The 27,986-nt window shown below is 43.9% G+C and overlaps 1 protein-coding gene across 1 annotated transcript; it reads left to right on the top strand.

Annotated features, from left to right (window-relative positions):
* Window positions 1-22,106: 22,106 nt before the first annotated feature.
* Window positions 22,107-26,004, top strand: nkx1.2lb (NK1 transcription factor related 2-like,b). The gene is made up of 2 exons (XM_078409140.1): window positions 22,107-22,560; window positions 25,154-26,004. Exons 1-2 carry the CDS (start codon window positions 22,107-22,109, stop codon window positions 26,002-26,004), a joined length of 1,305 nt encoding a protein of 434 aa, XP_078265266.1.
* Window positions 26,005-27,986: the final 1,982 nt, after the last annotated feature.

The raw sequence follows: 27,986 nt of genomic DNA, 5'->3' as shown, positions 1-27,986 counted from the left end.
GTAGATATTTCAGAGATGCTAACATCAGCTTGTTTGTTTTTAAATTACTAAATACACTCAAGTGTAAGAAAATAACTGCAGATGCTGGTACAAATCAAAGGTATTTATTCACAAAATGCTGGAGTAACTCAGCAGGTCAGGCGGCATCTCAGGAGAGAAGGAATGGGTGACGTTTCGGGTCGAGACCCTTCTTCAGACTGAAGGAGGGTCTCGACCCGAAATGTCGCCCATTCCTTCTCTCCTGAGATGCTGCCTGACCTACTGAGTTACTCCAGCATTTTGTGAATAAATACACTCAATCTTTATTTGACCGAATGAATTTAAATCAGTTTAACTTACAACAGTAAATCACTGTAAATAGTTACTTGACTTCATTATCTTATGCATATGGACAGTTTGTATGGGCTTATTACGTTTTTAACAGAAGCATATAAGTTTTAAGAATTAAATGTACAATGACATGATACACTTTGCATTGACACTGCCATCTGCATTTCATGCTGCCTTGGCAAAGTCACCAACATAATTAAGGACGAGGTAAAGTATCAGGCAAGAGGTACAGAAGTGTGAAAACGCATACCTCCAGATACAGGGAAAGTTTCTTCCCAGCTGCTATCAGGCAAATGAACCATCCTATCACCAACTAGAGAGTGGTCCTGACCTACCATCTACCTCATTGGAGACCCTTGGACTATCTTTAATCGGACATTACTGGACTTTACCTTGCACTAAACGTTATTTTTGCTGTACCTGTACACTCTGGATGGCTCGATTGTAATCATGTATAGTCTTTCTGCTGACTGGATAGCAGACAACAAAAAAGCTTTTTGCTGTAATTCAGTACACATGACAATAAACTAAACTGACTAAATTAGATGAGAGTTTACTGCCACCAATAAAAGATCTTTTGTTCACAGCTCCACCTGTGTAATATGCCTTGCAATGCATCAATACAAAGGACCAATGCATGAACTTCAAAGGCCAAAGACTAAAAGTCTTATTCTCAAACAACCTTCCCATAAATGAAGGATATATTCCCAATTCCCGTCTACTTTGTTGTAAACCCTTACACTCTTTCATTTATCTACACTTTCCCTGTCGCTGTGCAGTATATACTGTCTGGTTTAATTGTGTGCATGAATGTATGATTTACCTGGATGGTACACAAAACAAAGTTTTTCACTGTATCCCAGTACTTGTGATAATAATAACAAGCCAATGCCAATACCAAATACTGTTTTTATCTCCAAAGATTTTGATTGCAGTTAAAGGAGTCTCAGCATGTGTTAATGTGTGCGTATGTTGGAGTGTGTGTGTACATCTGTGTGTGCTTTTCCCTGCCACTACATGCAGCAGAGTTATGTTTATAAACACGAGCTCAGCATATATCATGTCAAAGAAATATACCAAGGGAAATGCACTAAAGATGAAAAATGACTACAGCTGTAGACTGAGATACCACTTTCAATTGATCAGCTTGTATTTTTTTTCTATAAACTTGATGGACGTATGAAATGAAGTAAGCTAATACAATGCTGCTTCTGTAATAAGACCGTAGGTAAAAGTTATTACCCTACGCCTTATTTGCATCGCAATTTTGTGAACAGTTATACAGCTCTTGATGTTTCCATCTACTCTATCTCCAATAACAAAGGAGCCATTTAAGAATTTTAAAGATTATATTACTTGTGGTATTAGGATTGAGAATGTTGAGACTCTTTGGATATTTCTGCAATGAATTCTGTTTTAATATTCTAAATTCATCATTGAACACAATCTGTGAGACAGGTCCCATCCACCATTATCCAGTAAGGAATTTGGATGTTTCCTAGTGCTGCATTTCAAGAATACCCAAGGAGTAAATCTACACATTGTGAATTCATCCTTCGTACAGTACTAACTGTACTTTAGAAACAGATAGATTAGCCAGGGAGTTCTCCCAGTGGCACAGTGGTAGAGTTGCTACCTTACAGCTCCAGAGGCCTGGGTTTGTATGTTCTCCCTATGACCGCGTGGGTTTTCTCCGGGTGCTCAGGTTTCCTCCTACACTCTAAGGACGCACAAGTTTGCAGGTTTATTGGCTTTGGAAAAAATGGCCAAATCCTAGTGTCTAGGATCGTGCGAGTGTGTGGCGTGATCGCTGGTCGGTGCGGACTCAGTGGGCTAAAGGGCTTGTTTTCGCACTGTATCTCTAAACTAAACTAAACTAAACTAAACATAGACAGTACAACACAGGAACAGGTCCTTCGGCCAACAATGTCCAAGCTGAACATGATGCCAAGATGAACTCATCGGAATGCCTGCAGATATTCCACATCTCTCCATTCCCTGCATATCTATGTGCCAATCTAAAAGCCTCTTAACGTCACTATTGTACCTGTCTCCACCACAAAAACTGATAACATGGTCAAGAAAGTGCAGCACCACCGCTACTTCCTCATAAGACTAAGGAAGTTCAGCATGTCTCGAATGACTCTTACCAATTTATACAGATGCACCATAGAAAGCATCCAATCAGTATTCATCACAACTTGGTTTGGTAACTGCTCTGCCCAAAACCACAAGAAATTGGAAAAAAATATGTATGCAGTCCAGTCCATTACACAAACCAGCCTCCCACAACCACCTCTCATCAACTCCATGTACACTTCGTCCCACCTGAATGCTGCCAATATTATCAGAGATAGATAGATTCTTGATTAGTACAGGTGTCAGAGCTTATGGGGAGAAGGCAGGAGAATTGGGTAAGGAGGGAGAGATAGATCAACCATGATTGAATGGTGGAGTAGACATGATAGGCCAAATGGCCTTATTCTACTTCTATTCCTTATGACCTTAAAGACCACTCATTCCTCAGTCATTCCCTTTCTCCCCTCTATTGCCACTTTAGTTTAGTTTCCTTTAGTTTATTGTCACGTGTACCGAAGTACAGTGAAAAGCTTTTGTTGCGTGCTATCCAGTCAACAGAAAGACAATACATGATTACAATCGGGCCATTACAGTGTATAGATACATGATAAGGGAATAACATTTGGTGCAAGGTAAAGCCAGCAAAGTCTGATCAAGGATAGTCCTAGGGTCACCAATGAGATAGATGGGCAGAAGATCTAGAAGTGTGAAAGCACATACCACCAGAATCAAGAACAGTTTCTTCCCCCACAATTCTCAGGCTCTTGACCGGACCTCTTATACGTTAAGGATGTATTTCTGATCTCCCAATCTACCTCGTTGCGGTTCCTGCACTTTAAAAAAAATCTGTGACACACTATCTTCTGTACTCTATTTCCTTTCTCTTTTTGCACGACCACGTAGAGTCATAGTATCATAGGGTCTCAACCCAAAACATTGACCATCTCTTTGCCTCCACACATAGTCACAGTGAGTCACAGATCATAAGTGAATGATACTTTATTGTCACATGTGACAAATCACAGTGATATTCTTTGTTTTGCACACCCAAGGTATGCAAAGAGTCGCCACATAAAGGGCACCGACCAAGTTACAAAATATTCCATTTTGCACAAACCATTTTTAACACACTCCATTTGAGGTCCCCCTTAGTTTTCGGCAGTTCCCCCAAACACCGAGTCCTCCTTTGTCTTCCCACAACGTACAACATGGAAACAGGACTTTCAGCCCAACTTGTCCAAGCCGACCAAGATGCCCCATCAAAGCTAGTACCGTTGGCCTCCATTTGGTCTATATTGCTCTAAGTATTTCCTATCCATGTACCAATCCAATCCAAGTGTCTTTTAAATGTTGTTATTGTACCTGCCTCAACTTCCTCCTCTGGCAGCTCATTCCATGTACATACATGTTGTGGTCATGACTGGTATGATTCCCCTCATGTATGGTATGATTTGCCTCGTACTAGACAAAACAATATTTTTCACTGTATACATGACAATAGTAAACCAATACCATTGTCAAGATACGGACTTTACCATTGCTACATTAGTGTCTTTGGATTCATGCTGCTTGGAACTGCTGTTGCAAAAGCCAGAGTTGCAACTTAATGGAGGATTGACATGCTTGGTAATGAGTTAACACAGTGCTATCCACCAGCTGATTATGAAACGTGCTTTCAAATTAACAGAGAGATACAGGGAGATTGTTTAAATAAAACTGTACTTGAAAATCTGGGATGTTCTTTCTCACTAAGCAGAGATAATTGATTTACAGTCAAATCAACTGAGACATCATTTGTTGTCATTCAGTTGTATTGTACCTCTGATTTTGGCTTTCTTTCTGGGCAGCTTTAGAGACTTGATTCATTTTCTTCATCTTCAATTTTACTTGCCCTCCTGCACTCTTTACATGCTTCCAGAAGAAATTGTCTACTTTAGTCTAATTGATCGTTTTGCTGGAATAATTACCTCTCTTTCTGTAAAATAGACTTTCTTTCCATTTTACTGACCTTGTCACCACCACCATGATGCAGTTTAGTTAGTATAAAGCAATGGATTTGAATAATCCACGAGTAAATGTGAATTCATGCTTCTCCAGTGTCCCGTAACAACATGGGACATCAGCAACAACATGGTCCATGTTATTATTAATACACAACAAAATAATACCCAGACCTGGAAAGAAAGCTATGAGAGGCTGTAAACCTGAAATATTAATCCTGCTGTAGGAAGGAACTGCAGATGCTAGTTTACACCAAAGATAGACACAAAATGCTGTTGATTTCTCTAATTTCAAGGAATCCATGCATTCCCTCTCTCTCTGCCCAGCCCCCACACTACCCATCCTGCCAGTTCCACTGCACTCATCCATATATCCATTCACCATCTCCTCGTCCACAGCCAACAATGGACCATTTCCAAAGCTGCACCTTTCCTTGGTCCTTGGTCATCGGTGCCGGCTCTGATTTGTTCTAAACCTTTTCATACCTCCAGTTTCCCTGCCCCCTGACTCTCAGTCTGAAGAAGGGTTTCAACCCGAAACATCACCTTTTCCTTTTCTCCAGAGATGCTGCCTGACCCGGTGAGTTACTCCAGGATTTTGTGTCTATCTTCTATATTAATTCTGCTTCTCTCTCCATCTCTTACATTGTAAACAACAGCCATGGCTAGAATTTTTTTTATTAAGGAATGCAATAACCATTATAACTGCATGATTTAACAATGAAATTTTCTATAGTTACATTGTTGGACCTTTCTGGTCCATTGCATGAAAGCCCAGAAAGATTTAAGAATATCCAAATCACACAATACTTGACTCTCCAAGTAGATATCCATGGGAAATTTTTGTTAAAGAAGTCCCTGACTTCCCTCTGTAGCCCAATAAATATTTATTCACTGAAGCAGAATCATCCGTGCCGTTTATGGGAACTTGGTAAATTTTACTACCTGGCAGCAAAAATATCCACATTTTAAGAAGTTATTGATTATTGAACCACATTTTATACATGAAAGATTGCCTAAAATATGACTGCTATTTTGCTTTTCTTTCATTTCTGTTTTCTTTCTCTTGCTTGTCTGCTTCCTTTCTTCCCTTCTCTTTATCTTTCCCCCTCAATCACACAGCAGAGCTGTGGATCTGTGAAGTAGGGGCTTGTAAACAGCATGAAGGAATGATGCATTTTTTGTCTATGATAGATTCTTTATTGGATTCTTTCTTGCTTGGTTACTTCTAGCAGTTTTTTTTCCAAGCTGCAGAGAAAATACATTATGTTATGGTATGGTGGAGTTCAGATAGGTGTGGGCTGATTGCTGCCATTTTCTTTGGATATGGGCTCTTGACTAAAATAACGTTTAAAAATGTTTGGAAATGATCAGTGGGATTTCTCATAAATCTATTCAATTGCAAGCACCATCAGTACAATTACAGCAAATACACGACTTACAGCAGCATACAGGTGTCCATTTGAAACTCTTGTGAGTGTATATCCCAAAATTTAGCTACAAGAAATCCAGTTTAATATGTTGTGTCCTTGGCTATCTGCAAAATAATATGGGTATATACATAATGCTTACATTTATAAAAGCTGCGATCAATCTGTAGCTATCTGAAGGAATGTGTAGGTAGGAACTGCAGATGCTGGTTTAAACCATGTTATTCCTTTTCTCCAGAGATGCTGTCTGGCCCGCTGAGTTACTCCAGCTTTTTGTAGCCTCCTGAAGTAAGGTGGGGGAGGGGTTGGTGACTCTAGGGTTGCTGCGTTAACTAGGCGGCAACATTTCAAAGTCTTTTTTTTAAAGCATCTATGTTGTTAAAACCATTTTGGGGAGATTGGTCGAATATAGTAGCTGCAAATGGTATGGGCTAGATCTTACAGGAAACTCCCAAAATGTTTACACAAAACTATTGGCATTTCTCCACATAAGCACCGACAGTTTGGAATTGCCATGCGGAAGCAGAAATCATGGATTGACAGTACTGGCTGCTTTTTTCAAGCAACTTGTTGGCTGCAGTTCAACATTGAACGTCAGTGGAAATCATGGTGTGGTGTGTCCCAGAGTGATAGAGTCATAGAGCATGGAAACGGGCCCATCGGCACAACTTGCCCCTGCTGACCAAAGTGCCCCACCGACTACCTACGCGAGCGAAACCTGCACTACATAGCCCAGCTGTTGGCTTTTGTACTTAAGTTAGAGAGAAGAGAAAGCAAAGTAGGCATGTTTAGTAAGTTCTTCAGTGCAAGTATTGGCAAACTGCTGCAGGGACACTTGGACAGGTACATGGACAGGAAAGGTTCAGAGGGATTTGGGCCAAATGTGGGCAGGTGGGCTGAGTTTACGAGGATGTTGCCAGGACTAGAGGGTCTGAGCTATAGGCAGAGGTTGAGTAGGCTGGGACTCTATTCCTTGGGGTGCAGGAGGATGAGGGGTGATCTTGTAGAGGTGTGTAAGATCATGAGAGGAATAGATTGGGTAGATGCACCGAGGACAGAGGACATAGGTTTAAGCTGAAGGGGAAAAGATTTAATAGGAATCCGAGGGGTCACTTTTTCACACAAAGGGTGGTGGGCGTATGGAACAAGCTGCCAGAGGAGGTAGTTGAGGCTGGGACTATCCCAACATTTAAGAAGCAGTTAGACAGGTACATGGATAGGACAGGTTTGGAATGATATGGACCAAATGCTGGTAGGTGGGACGAGTGTAGCTGGGACATGTTGGCCGGTGAGGACGAGTTGGGCCGAATGACCTGTTTCCACACTGTATCACTCTATGACTCTAGGTGGGACTAATGTAGATTATGTATAGTATTATCTGATTTGATTGAATAGCTTGCAAAATCGAAGCTTTTCACTGTACCTCAGTAAACATGACAATAATAAACCTAAACCTAAACCTAAACTTACAGGTAGTTATATCCAGTGCAGGGGCAGTGACTCCTTTCATTTGAATAGAGAGGAATTGCTGTGAGGAAAAAAATTGACTTAAAGATTCATTCACCGTTCTTTGAATAAACACTTTGAATGCTTTAGAGTGAAGAAACAAGGAACTGCAGCTGCTGGATTAAATAAAAGGACCCAAAGTGCCGGAGTAACTCAGCGAGTCAGGCAGCTTATCAGGACAACATGGATGGGTGACGTTTCGGGTCGAGGGACCCTTATTCAGACCCGATGCTTTCACTGTAGAAACAAGGAACTGCAGATGCTGTTTTATACCAAAGATAGACACAAAGTGCTGGAGTAATTCAGCGGGTCAGGCAGCATCCTCTGGAGAAAAAGGATGGATGCCATTTCGGGTCGGGACCCTTCTACTGACTACGGAAGGGTCCCAACCCAAAACGTCACCCTTCCTTTTTCTCCAGCGCTGCTGTCTGCCCCCTTGAGTTACTCCAGCACTTTGTGTCTATGTCCAATGCTTTAAATGTTCTTGCATTCTTAAATATTTAGATGGATGAGAGGGGATCTTATCGAAACGTATAAGATTATTAAGGGGTTGGACACGTTAGAGGCAGGAAACATGTTCCCAATGTTGGGGGAGTCCAGAACAAGGGGCCACAGTTTAAGAATAAGGGGTAGGCCATTAAGAACTGAGATGAGGAAAAACTTTTTCAGTCAGAGAGTTGTGAATCAGTGGAATTCTCTGCCTCAGAAGGCAGTGGAGGCCAATTCTCTGAATGCATTCAAGAGAGAGCTGGATAGAGCTCTTAAGGATAGCGGAGTCAGGGGGTATGGGGAGAAGGCAGGAACGGGGTACTGATTGAGAATGATCAGCCATGATCACATTGAATGGCGGTGCTGGCTCAAAGGGCCGAATGGCCTCCTCCTGCACCTATTGTCTATTGTCTATTGTCTATTGTCTATATCTTAAGTGTTCCAGTTTTCTATGTGAACGTTCTGACAAGTCTGCCAGAGTACAGCTTAGCCAGCTGTCAAAGATGTCTCATACTGTTTTAGGAGCTACCGTTTCTTCTCCCATCAGGACCACTTGCCCAGTGTGATGCCTGTGCATCACATCAAACCCTGCTACCATGCAGGGACATAAAAGGAACAGTGAGGGTATGATCCAATCTAGCTATGTTTGCTCTTTAGCCCCCTGAATTGATCAGATTTTTATATTCCTGCAACCTGGATTACATAAGTAAAACCCTGGAAATTGCTTTTGAACAGGTAAAAACAACCCTCAGCTCATCAGGAGCATGAATTCCATCTATAGAAGAGCCCAGCAATCAAAGCCCCAACTATCTCTGAAAACGACAGAGTCTTAAGCTTTAAAAATATTACTTGATGAATCAACAGACTGAGGCAGTGAGTAGCAGAGTTCAACAGACTCCTCCAACCATTTCCCATCCCACATTAGCAATCTTTGAATTGAATTCTTGCAATGTGCAGACACAAGAAACTGCAGATGTTGGAACCTTGATCAAAACACAAAGAGCTGGGGAACTCAGTGGGTCGGGCAGGATCTTCGTTGAGAGATACAGCTTGGAGACAGGCCCTTCATCCCACCAAGTCCTTAACAACATCAATCATCTGTTCACAATAGTTTGATGTTATCCCACTTTCGCATCCACTCCCTACAGACTTGGGACAATTTGCAGGGGGCAATTAACCAAAAACATCACACATCTTTGGGATGTGGGTGGAAACCAGAGCACCTGGAGGAAACCCACGCATCACAGGGAGAATGGGCAAACTCCGCGCAGACAGCATCCGAGGTCAGGATCGAACTCGGGTCTCTGGCATTGTGAGGCAGTGGCTCTACCAGCTGTGCCACTGTGACACATCTGTGGGAGGAATGGACAGGCAACAATTTTTCAGACAGAAGGGCCCTACCTGAGACATCACCTGTCCATTCGATGGTTGGTAGGGATTTGGTGATGTGATGGGTCTGTTTCCAAGCTCTATCTCAAAACTAAGATGCTACCTGACATACTGAGTTCCTCCAAAACTTTATATGTGTTGTTCTTGCAAAATGAACATCACTGAAGAGGCTAGCATTTAGTAACCAACCCTAACTGCCGTGAGATGACTACCTTTGAGCCTGCGGTGGAACGATAAAACGATTGATTTTCTGAATCTCAGCTGAGGGCACTTAATCATGTCAGAATGGAACTGGAGCCATCTAAGAGCCAAACAATGCAACCTCCTGCATTTCAGGGCATTAGTCAACCAGCTGGGCTTTTTAACACCACTTCAACAGCCGCTTGCAAAGGGTTTTTCTAACTTACATTGAATTTCTCACATTTCCAGCTGAGATTTTTCACTCGCATGCTGTGGATTATCAATCCAATAATATGATCATGACACTTCCATTCCAAAGGTGCTATCAACTTGCCACAGTAGTCATCCTTTCACGAAGGAGAGAACATTGGTTCAGATTCCACTGCTAATAGTTGACCAGAACACTCCTCTGATACCATCTTGTAAGGACTGAAAAGAACTAAGTGATGGAGACACTAGATTCCTCTGCTCAACAACATTTCCCAGAATACTGCCATTCACTGTGAAGGTCTAGTTTGGAGATACAGCACGGAAACAGGCCCTTCAGCCCAACGAGTCCACACCGACCAGTGATCCCCGCACATTAACACTAGCCTACGCACACTAGGGACAATTTTACATTTATACCAAGCCAATTAACCTACAAACCCATACGTCTTTGGAGTGTGGGAGGAAACCAAAGATTTTGGTGAAAGCTCACGCAGGTCATGGGGAGAACATACAAACTCCGTACAGACAAGCACCCATAGTCAGGATCGGGCCTGGGGTCTCTGGCCCTGTAAAAGCAGTAGCTCTACCATTAAACCACCATGCCACCCCTAATGTAGGGTTTCAACCCAAAATTTCAACACCCTCACCTGTATCCACCTATCACTTGCCAAGCATTGTCCTGCCCCCATCTCCTTTCTGGCTTTCTCCCCCCCCCCCCCCCCCTCCCCGACTACAATCAGTCTGAAGAAGAATCCCAACCCAAAACGTCACCTATCCATGTTCTCCAGAGATGATTCCTGACCCATTGAGTTACTCCAGCACTTTGTATGCTACAAAAGGTTAACAATTTATTTCCCACCACTGATGCTGCTCGACCTTCTGAGTTCCTTCAGCAGATTGTTTGGTGCTCAAAATAGAGACCTGGGCAAAGAGCCAGAGAGAGAAACATCCATTGGTCCCAAACAAAAACGAACACCTTCCATGCAGATGAATAAAAAACAAGAATATCGTAAAGAAACACCTGTAAGTGTTCCACAGGAGGTTTAACTGCAAACCAACATAGAAACCAGAAATATACCTGAGTTATCCAAAAGTACATCCAATCCATAAACAACAAAACGATTCTCATAGAAATTGAAACATGAGGGGGAAAAAAACCAGAAAATGTTTCCACATACAATGCTGAACTTACAAGAAGTGGGCAAATTGTATAAAAGATAGATAATCGTTTTTCCTTAGCTCATGTGCTTGTCATCTGCTTGATTTAGCTGAAACTGAGATCTGTTCAGCGCATCAGTTTTGTAATGACTTCACCAAGATGTGGGGAAATGTGCCTAATGGGATGAAATATTAAAGTGGAAACTTGATATGGCAATTCCAACAACTCAGTCTGAACTCCAAAAGCTTAGCGGTGATACCAGCATTCCTACAAACAAACTGCAGCAGACGGTAAATGGAAAATATTGTTCTGCATTGCAATCTTCCTCAGAAAAAAGTGCTGGAAGACTGGAGAATAGCTAATATAGACACAAAATGTCGGAGTAACTCAGCGGGTCAGGCAGCATCTCCGGAAAAGAGGAATAGTGACATTTCAGGTTGAGACCTTTCTTCAGACTGAGAGTCAGGGATGAGGGAAACTAGAGGTATGAAAAGGTACGGAATGAATCAAAGCTGGCACCAATCACCAAGGAGCCCACAATGGTCCATTGCTGGCTGTGGAGGAGGTGCTAACGAAGAGATACGAACAGTTAATCTAGCAGGATGTCTTGGGTGGGGGAAGGACAGAGAGAGAGGGAATGCAAGGGTTACTTGAAATTAGAGAGGTCAAAATTCGTATCGTTAGGTTGTAAGCTGCCCAAGCAAAATATGAGGTGCTGTTCCTCCAATTTGTGTGTGGCCTCACTCTGATAGTGGAGGAGGCCCAGGACAGAAAGATCAGTGTGGGAATGGGAAGGAGAGTTAAAATGTTTGGCAGCCGGGAGATTGCGTAGGCCAAGGGGGACTGAGTGAAGGTGTTCAGTGAAACGATCGCCCAATCTGCGCTTGGTCTCGCCAATATATTTCGGAGTCCACACTGAGGACAACGGATACAGTAGATAAGGTTGGCAGACGTGCAAGTTTACATCCGCCTCATCTGAATAGCTAATGCCGTGCCCTTGTTTCAGACATGAAAGCAGGGATAAGACAGAGAACTATAAGCCATTGATTCTTACATCAGTGGTGGGAAAGGTATTGGAAGGGATTCTAAGAAATAGGATTTATTTGCATTAGGAACTGATTAGGATAGTCAGCATGGCTTTGTGCATGAGAAATCATGGCTCATGATTTTGACTTTGAATGGAACGATGAAGACAGGGTGGTGGACATTGTCTACATGGACTTTAGCAAAGCTCTGACATGCTTCCACAAGGTGGATCGATCCAGAGGTTCATACACATGAGATCCGGGGTGCACTAGCCAATTGGATACAAAAATAGCTTGGTGATAGTAGAGTGCAGGGCTGTTACTCAGATTGGAACCTGCAAGCAGTGGGCTGCCACAGGAACCGGTACTGAGCTCCCTGTTGCTTGTCACCTATATTAACAATATGGAAGAGAATGTAGGTGATATGATTAGTAAGAGAGTAGGGGCTGTGGATATTGTCTACTTGGACTTTAGTGAGGCATTTGATCAGGTTCCTCATGGTAGGCTGATTCAGAAGTCTTAGTTTTTTTTAGTGTAAGAGATATAGAGCAGAAACAGGCCCTTCAGTGCACATTAGCACACACTGGAGTCAATTTACACACACATCAATTAACCTACAAGTCTTTGGAATGTGGGAGAAAACCGGAGCACCCAGAGAAAACCCACGCGGTCATGGGGAGAATGTACAAACTCCGTACAGACAGCACCCATGATGAGTCTGAAGAAGGGTCTCGACCCGAAACGTCGCCCATTCCTTCTCTCCCGAGATGCTTCCTGACCTGCTGAGTTACTCCAGCATTTTGTGAATAAATACCTTCGATTTGTACCAGCATCTGCAGTTATTTTCTTATAGCACCCGTGGTCGGGATCGAACCCAGGTCTCCAACGCTGCAAGCGCTGTAAGGCTGCATCTCTACCACTGCACCACCCAATTCTCCACCACTGCATCTTTACCACTGCACCACCATGCCGCCCCAATGCATGGGATCCACGATGACCTTACCTTTGGCTGGATTTAACACCATTTGCCATTTCTCTGCACAAATTTCCATCTGATCTATGGCCTGCTGCATCCTTTGACAAACCTCCTCACTGTCCACAGCCCCGCCAGTGTTTCCGTGCAGTTACACCAGTGCAAGACAGTGAACGGTAGTGCCCTGGAGAGTGCTTCTCAATAGAGAGAGCCTGGGATACAGCATGTAATTGGCAACACGGGTAGACAGGGCGGTGAAGAAAGCATAAGACATGCTTGCCTTCACCGGCCGGGCCATTGACTACAAGATTTGGGACTTCATGTTAGTTGTACAAAACATAGGTTAGGCCACTCTTGGAATTTTGTGTGCAGTTCTGATCACCACATTACAAAAGAAGTGTGATTGTACAGGACAGGTTGGAGGAAAGATTCACAGGGTGTTTCCTGAATAACAGTGCTTGAGTTACAAGGGGCCAGAACAAGGGGCCACAGTTTAAGAATAAGGGGTAGGCCATTTAGAACTGAGATGAGGAAAAACTTTTTCAGTCAGAGAGTTGTGAATCTGTGGAATTCTCTGCCACAGAAGGCAGTGGAGGCCAATTCTCTGAATGCATTCAAGAGAGAGCTAGATAGAGCTCTTAAGGACAGCGGAGTCAGGGGGTATGGGGAGAAGGCAGGAATGGGGTACTGATTAAGAATGATCAGCCATGATCACATTGAATGGCGGTGCTGGCTCAAAGGGCCGAATGGCCTCCTCCTGCACCTATTGTCTATTGTCTATTACAAGGAGAGATTAGATAAGATGGGTATATTTTTCCAGAAGTAAAGGAGGGTGACACGATTATGGCATTGATTTAGGCATAGATAGGGCCTTTCTTTCCGCGTGATAGTTGCATGTAAAGCATGGTTTTAAAGTGGGAAGGAGGAGTTTTAAGGGGGATCGCAAGGGTCATTTTTTTCACACAGTTTCTGGTATGTGGAAAGAGCTACCAAAGGAGGTGGTGGAGGCAGCAACCGTAATAACATTTCAGAGACATTTGACAGGTATTTGAATGAGCAACAAAGAGAGGTATCGAATTAAAGCAGGCAACTGGGATTATTATAGATAGGCATGATGGTCAACTACGACACATTGGGCAAAAGGGCCTGTTTCTATGGAGTACAACTCTATGTGTCGAAGCACGTAGCTGCCAAATTCAGTTTGCAGATTGAGGAGTTAATCCGTTTCGTTGTATGGTGTCAAGGCAATATCCTCCCCTCCTCAAGGTCGACGGAGAAAAGGAATAGGCGACGTTTCGGGTCGGGACCCTTCTCCAATAGACAATAGGAGGAGGCCATTCGGCCCTTCGAGCCAGCACCGCCATTCAATGTGATCATGGCTGATCATTCTCAATCAGTACCCCGTTCCTGCCTTCTCCCTATACCCCCTGACTCCGCTATCCTTAAGAGCTCTATCTAGCTCTCTCTTGAATGCATTCAGAGAATTGGCCTCCACTGCCTTCTGAGGCAGAGAATCCCACAGATTCACAACTCTCTGACTGAAAAGTCCGAAACGTCACCCATTCCTTCTCTCCGGAGATGCTGCCTGTCCCGCTGAGTTACTCCAGTTTTTAGTGTCTACCTTATGTATGCCTCGCCTTTGTTTGTGTTTGCTGTTGTATTTATCATATCACGTATACTCCGTCAGCTTCGTGTGAACAAGGAATTTCATTGCACCCAGGTGAATTTGACAATAAACTAATCTGAATCGAATCTAACCTTAAAACTACAGCCTCAGCACGTGACTTGTGTTCTGAGCTAAAATCACTTCAGTGTGTGTGTGTACGTGATTTTTTTTTTCTCTCTCTTCTGTCTTCATTTTCCCGAGTTTGTTCAGTCAAACTGTCAACATCAACATCTCAAGTTTAGTTAGAAATAACTGCTGTCTCTTTAATCGGGGGAACAGGGCCTATCTACTGTGTGGGTGAAGAGATGTAGCTACTTACAATAGCTGCTCGATTAATCCCTTTAGTGAGCGCTTGCAAGCTTTAAAATAGTTAGGGGAAGGGAGAACACAAAAGGCAACAAAAAAAAGGGGTTGTGCCTCCGAATACATAGATAGACGTGTTACAATAAATCTTCCTGGGTACACACGAATCGAGTTGGTATATTCGGTGATTAATAGTGGATGTGGGTTTATCTAACGTGGGCAGAACCCTTTCTCTTCCACCCCTCCTCAGCAGCACCCCACACTCGCCAATACAATCACAGAATCCCAAACCATGGAAAAGTGGAAAATTCATCACAATAAACATACAGTAATGGAAATAGCAAGGAAACATTAATTGAATTTCTTCTTTACTGCGTGAAATAAACAACGGTGTTGTTCCAGCCCTGGTTGTTGTGAAATGAGTCGTCAGTGGGTGATTGGGAATGGCAGTATTGATCAAAGAAAGAGTGGTTGCAGGAAATTGGCATAAATGTACAATGCTACTACCCAGAAGCAGTTCTTTATATGTATATATATTTCTTTAACTGCGCCGGAAGCCTCTCGGAATAAACTTGTGAAAGGTATAAAAAGGAAAGGCACTTGATCTACAAGCAATTCTCCGCGGTAATGCCAGCTCGACGGCTTCGCTCGGGAGTCGTTGTATATTTGTCCCTTCCTGGCCACTCGACGTGAGATTAGATTTCTTTTTCTCATTACCAGTCTTAATAGACCCTTCAGACCCCATTCTATCCCCAGATATTATCTGACCCGTAGAATTAATTAATTATACCTAAAATATTATAGATTATTAAAAATAGCATAACTAATAGCGTAATATCTCAAGCTGTCGACTTTAATAGTCAACATTGTCTTGCCTGGTCTTATCAGGCTTGGACACCCGGTGAGAATATTGATTCCTGGTAATTTTAACCATCATCTCCTATCATGATAGGTAATTGTCAGGTTTTACCATCGTCAGGGCTCATTTAAAACCGTTAACGAACAGGGCTGCATAGAGCCAGTCTCGATATATCCAGCAACAACTTTAAACTACGGCGGGGGCAGAAAATATAAGAGGGGGTGGCGAGAGAGAAAGAGTGAGAGGGAGAGAGAGAGCGGGAGAGAGAGAGAGAATGAGAGAGAGGAAGAGAGAAAAGAGGGGGGGGAGGATAGGTCTTGTTTTATTTTATCCTCTTCTCTCGCTGAGACCTGTCTGGATCGCTGAGGTTTAATGGATCTTCGCGGAGCGTTGTTTAAACTTCTAATTATGATCCATGTTGGAGATAATATTAATTTAATAATCATGGGCTGTGCATAGAGCATTGACCTCAATTAAACTCATTACTGTCTTAACCTGCGTTCCCCTGTGCATTTTAAATCTTTCGCCGTAAGTACCTGACACGATTGATGGGACACGATTTGTTATGAGAGCTGGGAGCGAGGGAGGGGTGAGAGTGAAATTTGCCCCCCCCCCATCAGCACCCTTCGCCCGTCCCTTTCGGTGCCGGCGGGGCCTTGCGATGGACCCAGCGTGAAATGAGCGCAACACACGCACAGAGAACAGCTGCACTTACTCGCCAGAACGCTGAGTTATTTTAACTTCTTGGAGCACTTTGCAAAGAATGCCAGGTTACTGACGCCGCCTGCCAATATTGCCATTAATACTGCCATTATTGAGGAAATTACTCAATTACTGCCATTATTGAGGAAACTTTCATAAGGTCATAAGGAAATAGGAGTAGAATTAGGCCATTCGGCCCTTCGCGTCCACTCCGCCATTCAATCATTGGCTGATCTATCTCTCCCTCCTAACCCCATTCTCCTGCCTTCTCCCCATAACCTCTGGCACCTGTACTAATCAAGAAATTTCCCCCGTTAGTTTATTTTTGTTCAGCTCGGAAATTTATCGCACAACCTTAAAAATTCCAAGCTAACTTTCACGTTAAGACGTGCATATTAATATTTTGTCCTCGAGTAGACCAACATGCGGGAATTTGATCCGCACCTGGGAAAGGTGGAATACTTTTCAGATTCTCCTACTTTCCTCCTGTGCATTAACCCTCTCGGAGCTGAATTGTCCTGTCAGTTTGCTTCTCGTGCGGATTATTGTCGTTGCCGCACTCCTGATAACTAGGACAGGGATCAAAGGAGATTCCAAACAACATTCATTAATTTCCTTAAGGAGGGGAGGGGGCGGAATTAATATTAATACAGGTGATACAAAATTGTACAAAAATGCATTGTCCTACATATTTCGGCTGTGGCTCTACCAATGCACAGCCTTATATGTTTAATGGAGAGAAGGAATAGGTGACGTTTCGGGTCGAGACCCTTCTGCAGACTGTAGAGGGGTCCCGACCCGAAACGTCACCTATTCCTTTTCTCCGTCGATGCTGCCGGACCCGCTGAATTACTCCAGCATTTCGTGTCTGTCTTCGGTGTAAACTAGCATCTGCATTTTCTTCCTGCACACTTATATATTTAATATTATTCACGGACTTTCTGTTAATTTCAGTAAATACATTTTCCGTGCAGGAAAAATGTTCCTGATGTTGGGGGGAGTCTAGAACCAGAGGTCACGGTTTAAGAATAAGGGGTAGGCCATTTAGGACTGAGATGAGGAAAAACATCTTCACCCAGAGAGTTGTGAATCTGTGGAACTCTCTGCCACAGAAGGCAGTGGAGGCCAATTCACTGGATATTTTCAAGAGGAAGTTAGATTTAGCTCTCAGGGCTAAAGGAATCAAGGGATATGGGGGAAAAGCAGGAACGGGGTACTGATTTTAGATAATCAGCCATGATCATATTGAATGGCGGTGCCGAATCGAAGGGCCGAATGGCCTACTCCTGCACCTATTTTTCTATGTTTCTATATGTTTGTAAGTTAGAAATCTTTTCACCTCTAAAACAACTATCGTCCGATGAAATCATCAGTTGGAGACGTGGCGAAAAGACATAATAATTCCCTGGCCTTTCGACAGTGCCGGTATGGAAACGGTGTAAAGAAGTGTTTCAAAAGCCATGCCGAACAAACGCTGTGTGGCACGGCGCTCGGCGGGTTAATTGGACGACATCATCTGGCCATGAAATAAACCTGTTAGACCTCCAATAAGTAAATAATCTGAAGGGGTCACGGGGAGAAATAATAAACGCGGCGCAGATTGTCGCAGATGTACTGATATAATTACTTCTCGCCTTCCAGTCTGGGGCTACCCTCTTCCCAGCCCCCCTCTCCCACCCCACACCCTCTCTCCAGTGATGAGACATTGTCATGAGTGCCGGAACAGATACGTTGTCACCACTCATCTGAGGCAGACAGCTTTCCGTGCGCGGAAATATTTGGATTGGTCTTATTAACAGTAAGATCTCAGTGACAAATCCAGCACCCCGGTAATACGCTCATTAATGCTTTCGACTGATTTCAGATGTAACTGTGCATCGGAAGCATTCGACCATAGGAATTTCAGGGAGAATCAGCCCAGAGCTTTATCCTTTATATATTGCAGTCAGTTGTCATTCTGAAGAGGATCATATTTAATGTTTGGTAGTATAAGAAAATAACTGCAGATGCTGGTACAAATCGAAGGTATTTATTCACAAAATGCTGGAGTGATTCAGCAGGTCAGGCAGCATCTCGGGAGAGAAGGAATGGGTGACGTTTCGGGTCGAGACCCTTCTTCAGAAGGGTCTAGGTTTAGGTAAAGTCATAGATTGAAACCTTAAAACTTTCACGAACCTCCTGCCTTCCAATCCTTAGACCGCCGACTCTGACTCAAATGCCGACTATCCCAGCCGAAGTTACCTTGCAACTGCATTTTATTCTAATATCTACTTTGCACAAACTAACGTTGCAGCTTCCATTTTTGGCCGGCTCGAATTAAACAACGTTATTTCTCCAATGCGCCATTCATGAAAATGGGACGAACCTACCCACCCACACACAGCTTGCCTCGACTTCACTAAACTTTTATTTTGTGCATCCATCTCGTTAAAAGTGTTTGTTGGCGGTTCACCCTGGTGGTGTTATTGGAATGCACACATTTGGTGAGCGTTAACCTGGTCCAACTATGCTGCCTTCGTTGAGTCATCTAGGACAGTTGGCCAAACGCATTCCACCCAAACTAATCCATCAAATGAAACATAGAAAATAGGTGCAGGAGTAGGCCATTCGGCCCTTCGAGCCCGCACCGCCATTCAATATGATCATGGCTGATCATCCAGCTCAGTAACCTGTACCTGCCTTCTCTCCATACCCCCTGATCCCTTTAGCCACAAGGGCCACATCTAACTCCCTCTTAAATATAGCCAATGAACTGGCCTCAACTACCTTCTGTGACAGAGAATTCCACAGACTCACCACTCTCTGTGTGAAGAAATGTTTTCTCATCTCGGTCCTAAAAGACTTCCCCCCTTATCCTTAAGCTGTGACCCCTGGTTCTGGACTTCCCCAACATCGGGAACAATCTTCCCGCATCTAGCCTCTCCAACCCCTTAAGAATTTTATAGGTGGACACAGAGAGCTGGAGTAACTCAGTGGGTCAGGCGGCATCTCTGCAGAAAAGGAGTAGGTCTCGACCCGAAACGTCACCTATTCCTTCTCCCCAGGGACGCGGTCTGACCGGCGGAGTTACTCCAGCTTTTTGTGTCTATCTGCGGTTTAAACCAGCATCTGCGTTCCTTCCTATGCATAACCCATCAAGTGATATCGCTCAGCGCATTTGCTGGGACTGTTATGCTAAAAATGCCCTTTCGCGTTACCAAATGGTATGGATTGCGACGATATATTCTGCAAAGCGACAATTAATGACATTCACATATCGCCCACATTCAAAGGTCTGACTGAGTGTGTAAAGAAGGCCGCCTAGAATCAAAGGAAATTTCAAATAGAGTATTTTTTTTTAATGCGTGGGTACTTGAAAAGGTAGCCATACCTTTTAATCATTGACTTTAAATCATTTCTGATGCATTTACTTTTTTTTTTTGAGTAAAGATCTCTGCGCTGCCACGGTCCACAGACTCGAGCTGAGAGAGGAGACGGTGAATCAATGGGCACAGCTCGTGGAGTAATTTGCAGGAAATGAAAGGGTGGGCCCCTTGCTAAAGTTTGCCCGGCATTTGACAGGAGTCCACTGCTGTCCTTTACACCGTTTCATTTACATGCAAATGACTGCCGGCAGCTCCTCACCAAATAACAGGAGCAATCAGATACTGCAGCAGAAAAGGAGAAGAGAGTGTGTGTGTGTGTGTGTGTGTGTGTGTGTGTGTGTGTGTGTGTGTGCGTGTGTGTGTGTGTGCGTATGTGTGTGCGTATGTGTGTGTGTGTGTGTGTGTGTGTGTGTGTGAGAGAGAGAGAGAGAGAGAGAGCTTTGATATGGTTTTTTTACACACCGACTCTTAAACACTGCGATCAGCGGTAATTACACCGCGGCTGCCGGCCGAAGACATTCAAACTTTGAAGATTAACTTCAACCCCTTTGCAATCTGTGGAGAGAAGGGCTGGCAATTTGCACTGGCTGGATCCTTGTCAACTTTCATCAAGCAGTCAGGACATCTATATGATCCCCAGCAATTTCCTATTTTTTCCCCACAATAACACGATTTGCCAGATGTATTAGGAGCTGTCGGAACGAGACGTTACATTTATTCAGATTTGTTACCGCTGATTGTTACGTGAATAACTTTAAGTACTTTAATCTTTTTTTCCTCTCCTTTCTGAGGTCTATATATAAGGTGTCTTTCTCAACGAGCGTACCTCGAACTCTGCGTGCGATATTCGCCATGTATTTCCAATATTTTAAATTTAAAACAAGTCAGGGTCCGTACATTCGATCTGAAAGTTAAAACCCGAAGAGTGGGCATTATGGAGAAGATTTGCGATAATAATTAAGCTATATTAAAATAATAGCAAGCCGTACAATGTTAATTTGGAACGACAAATGATCACAAAGTGCCCATATTCGCTTGTGCGTGAATTCCTGCTTGGTGCCGGGGTACTTTGATTTTAATATCTGTATATTCCATTGAACCCCTCTGTACTGTTTAAAACAATTGCACGCCAACCACCCATCTTCCATGTACAATATCGCGGAACATATGATGGGAGAAAAGTTTATCCAAAATAAACACTTCCGGAAAATCTCCATTGCAAGTGTTAACCTGGGCATACATCAGAATAAAGTCATTACAGGGCTCAAAGTGTTGCGGGCGTTGAATGGTCTAATAGTTTATTCGAGTTTATCATATTACGGGGAATGGCTGGTGGCTTTGATTAAAGTCAAGGGTTGCTGAGACCCAACCACGGGCACAAGACTCAGACCGCCACCCACCACGCCGAAAATTACATCGGATTATCTGGCCGATTATTTCACACAACTTTTAATTTCTTCTTTCCAAAGGACCATTGCCCGCGGGAATTGCAAAGGTCCTGTCCTTGTAGGTGTCGCGAATCTGACGGAGAGAGAGGGAGAGAGAGAGAGAGAGAGGGGGGGGGGGGGGGAGGAGAGAAAAAATCTGATTTTCGTGCCATCTCACCAAACGTACAACTGATTTGACGCCCCGTCCTCAAAATGTGAGAGGAAAACAGTTTCTAAATGCAAGAAAGTTAGGCCTTATATCTAAACATGATGGTTGTAATGCATCAATCTAATCAGCATATTTACCATCACTTTTTAAATAAAAATTCAATATTCCATATAAATAACGCTTTACCTTAAAAGCCCGCATGTCATCCATTAAATTGAAGCTAGCATTTCCATTAGTGAGTCGGTATTTATTGTCAAAACCATCGTAATTTAAAATAGCTTAACTTTAATTTCTAGTAAGTATTCATTTATTATTATTATTATTTTAAAAATCTCTATTCTAGCTCTTAAGACTGGTGACGTGTTAAACAGAAGGATAGGTGTTTAGGAGAAAATAGCTCTTTGTTTGACCCCCCCTCCCATCTCAATTATTTAGATGGCACCACCCCTCCCAAATAAGGCTATTTAGATGGTTTCCAGATGAGTGGAAGCGCGCCACAAAAGACCTGACAGCCAAGTATATCACAGGCAACATCATCCGTCTCTCTGTGTGATGTAGATTAGAGGCTATTAGGGGCAAGGGATTAATTTGTAGCCAATTACAAAACGTTGGTGAATATGAATGCATAAATAACACGCGGGCTGTCGTGTGTGTGTGGGGCAGAAATGTCTAGGGGGTGTCCTAGGGACACAGTAAGGACCTTCTGAGGATCAGTGGCACTTTGTGACTTCACATTAACACCCTTGATCGACGCCAGGGGGGTGAAACGGATTCAAAGATTTGACTGTGTACATAGCAGTGTGTTTTTTTTAAAGAGGGCTATTAAATAGTTTGCTGGGGGAGTCATGAATGTGAACAGGGACAAGGTTCAGCCCGCTGATATAACCTTACCATCACCGGCGGTGGCAGATCCGATGTCTTGTACCATCCACCCTGACGCCATGGATGTGAACGGGGAGCAGAGGCTTCCCGCTAGTGACCTGGCTGCCTTCTCCTGCCCTGCCGGCCGGGAGAGACAAGGGGACACACAGGGCATCGCCGGCCAAGAGGCAGTGGTCGTGGTCCCAGCTCCCACCAGCAACAACAGGACCACCTCTTTCTCGGTCTTAGACATTCTGGACCCCAACAAGTTTAACAGCAGCAAGCGGCGGCAGTGCAGCATTCTGTACAGAAGCGGCAGCGAGTACGCAGTGGCAGCGGCGGGGGAAAGGGCTGCCAACGCTTTTTGTGAAATTGCAGATCGGAAAACGATAAACGATAGCGGGCTGGACACATGCAAGAAGGCAGCTGATATCATCAGTAAGTATCGGCGACCCGCTCCCTGTCTTTCAAGCCCCGCGCCCACAAGTCTTGGGTGTAAGTTTTGACGCGACGGTTAAAAATAAAGATGCTTTGGGCAATCAGGTAAATTAACACGACCGAGTCTCGTGTGCTGATGATCCGCTGGCAATAATGCACTGTGCATGCGGACCTTTGATAATCAACGTTAAGGTAAGGTTATGTCAGTCACCAAGGTAGAGTTCCGCGCTGTACCAAGTGTGTTAAGTGCCCAAGTAACTAAAGAACCCCTTTCAATGTTGGTTTATTGTAAAGGTTTTTATTTTTTGTTTAATTTTGCAAGCCAGTGATCGTGATATATCAGATCCAAGCTCTCGACATACGCTTAGATTCAATTACTTTTTAAAATATAATTTAGATTCTCTTGTGTTCCATTCGGCCTTGGTTATTTTTAAAGAGGTGCCTTGTTTGAAATAAAAAGGACTCGCTGTCGTTTAAAAAGCGCTTTATCCAATCTTTCAAAGACATCTCTGGAGTTTATCCTTCATGCTTTAGGCGACAGATTCAATTTTCTCTCTTCCCTTCGGTTTTTAGGACGAATCAGACTAATTGTGACAAAGCGCTGCTTATCTCTAGAAAAACAATTAAATTTCTTCGATTACATTTAAGGTAAAATGTGCTTAGGAGCGCTAAAGAGCTCTTATAATGGCGAAAATCGCCCCACAGTGCCATGTTGGGCTGGAGGGATCGATATCCTATTATCGAATTCTGCATATCTCTTTCAAACAGCTTGCGAACACTCCTAAAACGTCTAAATTATAGGGTCAAAATTCGGATAATTACTCGATTAAAACGTATTACAGTTATTAGTGGCTGCCATTGATCGAGGGCTGAGTTCGACCCAGACTCTAGATTGCAGGCTCCACACGTCTTTCAAAAAAAAAAAAAACGTCCTAACTTTCTTCTCCCTAATCCGGTGACATTCGAAGAAAGAAAGAAAGACAAACGTCAAACGTCATTCTCCCCGAAACTGTGGGGTTAAAAGGCAAGGTGCTGCCCCAATTTGAGCCCAGAGCCCTGAAGAGTCGTTTCCTTGATATTGCTGTCCGGCGTGTGTGTGATCCGGTGAAAGTTTGAGGATGTACAGTTATTGTTTAAATCAAATGAAGCGTGTTACACACAGGGTAAGCAGGCGAAGTGCAAATTAAAATAAGAATGCATTGGAAGGTCAGGTTGTTAATTGCGGCCGCACCCAAGGGGCCGTTTCAACATTTCACATAACACTCTGCACATCGCTTATATTTGGATGTTGATTAAATGGTGGGAAGGATGAACAGGCAACACGCTACAGCGCCGAGAACAAACACCTCCTGTGAACATATGCAATTTCTGTTGAAAGTGGTAAATGTTTTTTAAGTGCGTTATTATTTCCCCGAGTCTATCTAATGAGGCTTTAATATGATTACAATTAATTTAAGTGTCTTGCAATTAGTTTCCGTAATAGACGGACTCACATTACAGACACCAGTCCACTTTAATTAACGCAGCTTTATATCTTTCAGGGATTTACCCCTCACCCACCCGAACCAGCATGAGCAGCTCTCTCGTACAGTAACTACATTTTAGTGCTATTGTAAAATAGATATAAACTCATGTCGACGAGTATTTCTGCCCGTAGTCCACAGTGTTCTTTTTTTAAATAGTTACAAGTAATGACATTGTCAATAGCATTCAAACAATCTACCGTAAAAATAGATTATATCGTCAACAAAACAGAAGGTGTACAAGAATTATACTCGGGTAAATAATTCTCAGGAAGTCGATACGCGCTTTATTCTAACTGACTAGAATGCCAGGACGCGAAGGTCGTGTCTATTCGGCGCGTCTTCAGAAAATGACAGCCAGAAATCGCCGAATTTGTCACCTGTTTACTCTGAGTGCTGATTTCTCACCTCCTCACTTTCCAGGATAAATCACGGAAGAGATAAACCATGGAGAAAGTCTGTTTACGTGGACTATTACCGTCTATTTTCTTCGGTATTCGGTCACGAAGACCGCTGTGCCCTCCTTCTTGTTTCCTGCTGAGCGCAAGGGTCATTTGTAATACGGGAGAAATAAGTCCCTAGAACTTTTTAAGTGATTCCGGAGAAACAAATTTGCCTGTTGTCGAGAACTGGCAATAACTCGTTTCAATTCGGCAGAAAAGTTGTCCCTGGGCTGATTAAGTGCGGGCATCGATTTCAAACGCGGGGATTAATATTTAAGACACACCTCACATTCCATCAACAGAATTAAACTGGTTTCAAGGTCTTTGTGCAGTTTGCATGTTGAAAAGTAATCATTGAAATGAATTATAAAATCAAGTGTGGTCTGATTACAACTTTTACTTTTTAGTTTTGCGTGTCATGGTTTAGAAGTTAATGCATATTAGAAGTTAATGTATATTTACAAGAAGCATTTAGAAAACAATCATAGAACCAAATGCAGAAATATGAGATGTGATTTTCTCATCTTTTGGGCTTTGAAGTCCAACATGAAAATTGTTGGTGTCTAATTTTCTGTTTTTTATCTGTCTCCACACCCACTTCCCCACCACCATCGCCGTCCCACGAAGAAGATGGAGATTTCCTCGACAGTTACAAAGCTGAACATCGAGAGAAGGACTTCTGCCGGACTTTAGAGGCGGAACGCGACAGCAGCGAGACGGCGCGGCGGGAGGAAGCGGAGGAGTTGAGTGGAGATAGCGGGGCCGGGAGGAGAGCGGGAGCGGGAGGTGGAGGCGCCCTGATCTCTCCAGGAAAGAGGATGGTCGGGGTGGAGGGAGAGGAGGACGAGGAGGAAGAAGAGGAAGAAGAGGATGAAGAGGAGAGCGCCACGGGAGGCCTGAGCCCTGGGAGTCCCCAGAACCAACAGTCCCAGCAGTCCCAAGGTCAGCAGCCGAGCCAGGGCCAGCAGCACAAGAGCAAGAGGAAACGCAGCGGCTCCGACGCCAAGTCGGGCAAACCCCGGCGGGCCCGCACTGCCTTCACCTACGAGCAGCTGGTGGCGCTGGAGAACAAGTTCAAGTCGACCCGCTATCTGTCGGTGTGCGAGCGCCTGAACCTGGCGTTGTCCCTCAGCCTCACCGAGACCCAGGTCAAGATCTGGTTCCAGAACCGCAGGACCAAGTGGAAGAAGCAGAACCCCGGGGCGGACACCAGCGCTCCCACCGGGGGAGGTGGAGGGCCAGGTGGAGGGGTGATGGGTGGTCCATCAGTGGGTCACCTTGGAGGCCTCAGCCCCATGAGCTCGGTCTCGCCGGTGACCGGGCCTCTGTCCATGCACTCGGCTTACTCCGGCCCCGGCGGGCTGGTGTGCGCCGCACAGTTGCCCTTCCTGCCCTCTCCCGCGGCCGTGCTCAGCCCCTTCATGCTCAGCTCGCAGACTTACGGGGCTCCGGCTTTTTACGCGCCGCACTTACAATGAAAGATCAGAGGCGAGGAAGTTGGGCGGCGTACGTATGTGTGTGTGCGTGTGTGTGTGTGTGCGTGTGTGAGTGTGTGAGTGTGTGTGTGTGTGTGAGAGTGCGTGTGAGTGTGTGTGAGTGCGTGTGTCAGCAAATTAGACTAAATTAGACTCCTTCCCCCCCACGAACCACCCAAAACAAACCAATCAAAAGAATAAAAACAATCTCATCCCTTCTCTTAGAGAAAAAAATACCCCCACAGTAAATTTTTAAAGCCCAGAAATCCATACTGTCTGCTTGTTTTGTAACAAGTCGGTATTTGTGCTGTTGATCATTACAAGTGAAATATTCCCCCTTGTGCCGTTTATCTTAAGACATTTGAAACACATTGGAAACACAGCTTAGTACTTTATCCCGTAGCCAGATTGTAATTATTAAATCTTTGCACTTATTGATTTATTTTTAAATCACAGAAGTTTAGATTCCCCTTCCCTTCTTGCACGCAACATTACAGATACCGACTGCAGTTCCTTCCCACACAAACCAACTTTTAAGTTTGTTTTTATTCACCGGGTTTTATTTGTATTGGTATATTAATCACACAAATGCGCCACAGGGTAAACCAGGAGTTCAGCCCTTCGCATATGGACAAACTGCGAGTGTTCCTGCTCATATCACTTTACAGGTTTAGTTTGCTATAACCTGCTTGTCCGTCGTGATCAGAGGAGCATAAATGGTAATTCTGGATTTCTGAGCAATTATCAAAACTAGTGTCGCCCCCCCTCCCATCACCCCTAAATAAAACTTCGTTCGCCAAGAGCAAAAAGGGCAAATGTGCTTATCAATTCACAAATGCACCCCGTCCCCTGTCACCAACACTCAGCCCCAAAAGGGAACTTTATTCGAGGGGCGATTTTACTGAGCGCGTTGGGGAGAAGACGTGGAGTCCCAGAAGGCTGCACTCAGTCATTATTCGTACGAAGTCGGTGAGACTTTGACAGCACTAAGTAAACAAAAACAAAAAACAATGACCGCTTTTATTCTGTAATTGGATACGTGGTGCGACGTTTATGGAGCGAGAGTACTTGTGGTATTTCCAGAATGCATTCGACCCAAACGGTGACAGGTACTTTGTTAAGGATTTCGCAGACAAGGGTTACTCTGAGCATTTTATGTGTAGATTGTCTCCGGGGTCTTCGCTTTCCAGTAAATTATAAACGTCAGAGTGTTGAAATTAATACGTAGTGCTCATTTTGGGTATTTTAACCCAACTTCCTTGCAAACCGAGAGAAATCAAAATCCCTTTGAAGTGCGAGCGAAAGCCAGTGTCCAGGAAGCGTTGGAAGAAGGCAGCTTGACATTTAATTCTGACCAAAACAAAACGATTTTCCCTTTCTGTCCTTCGCCGATGGTTTTTTTTTTTTTTTCTGCCATATATTGTGGAATATATGAACCGTGTGAAATGACGCCGGAATTCGCTCGGTTAATATTAAGTGGAATTTAATTTATTTTGTAATTTATGTTAATACGACTAATCGAGAATTGTTGTAAATGTCCCTGGCGTTTACTGTGGACCTGGAAATATTTTGTCTTTGAACGTCGCTTGCGGGGTTTCCCTCAGAACCACGTTAGTTGTTCGGTGGTTTCCGAATGAACGGAGGTGCTGCTTGCTCCAAGCTGTCTTTGACTCCAGCTTCTTTCAATCAGCAAGAAGAAAATCGATAGGGAAGATTTTCTACCTGTGTCTCGCAGGCAGTCGGTCTTCTCCCCCATTCACCCTCCCTGTCATCGTGGGCTTGGCAAGCCGACAACATTTGTTTTCAAAACGCTCGTTTGATTCCGTACGGGAGATTGTCGGAAGTTTCAATGATTCTCGGGGAGTGAGTGAGTTGTGGAGGGAATCACTAAACAAACTTGCCAATGTTTTAGCTCGTGTGGTTCCATCAAAAGGTGGCGCCTCCTCCGAATTTGTAAACTGAAAACTTTGCTCTGTGTTTTCAAT

This window comes from Rhinoraja longicauda, chromosome 1 (genome assembly GCF_053455715.1).
Source record: "Rhinoraja longicauda isolate Sanriku21f chromosome 1, sRhiLon1.1, whole genome shotgun sequence".
NCBI classification, from domain to species: domain Eukaryota; kingdom Metazoa; phylum Chordata; class Chondrichthyes; order Rajiformes; family Arhynchobatidae; genus Rhinoraja; species Rhinoraja longicauda.
This window is presented reverse-complemented; position numbering and strand designations above follow the sequence as displayed.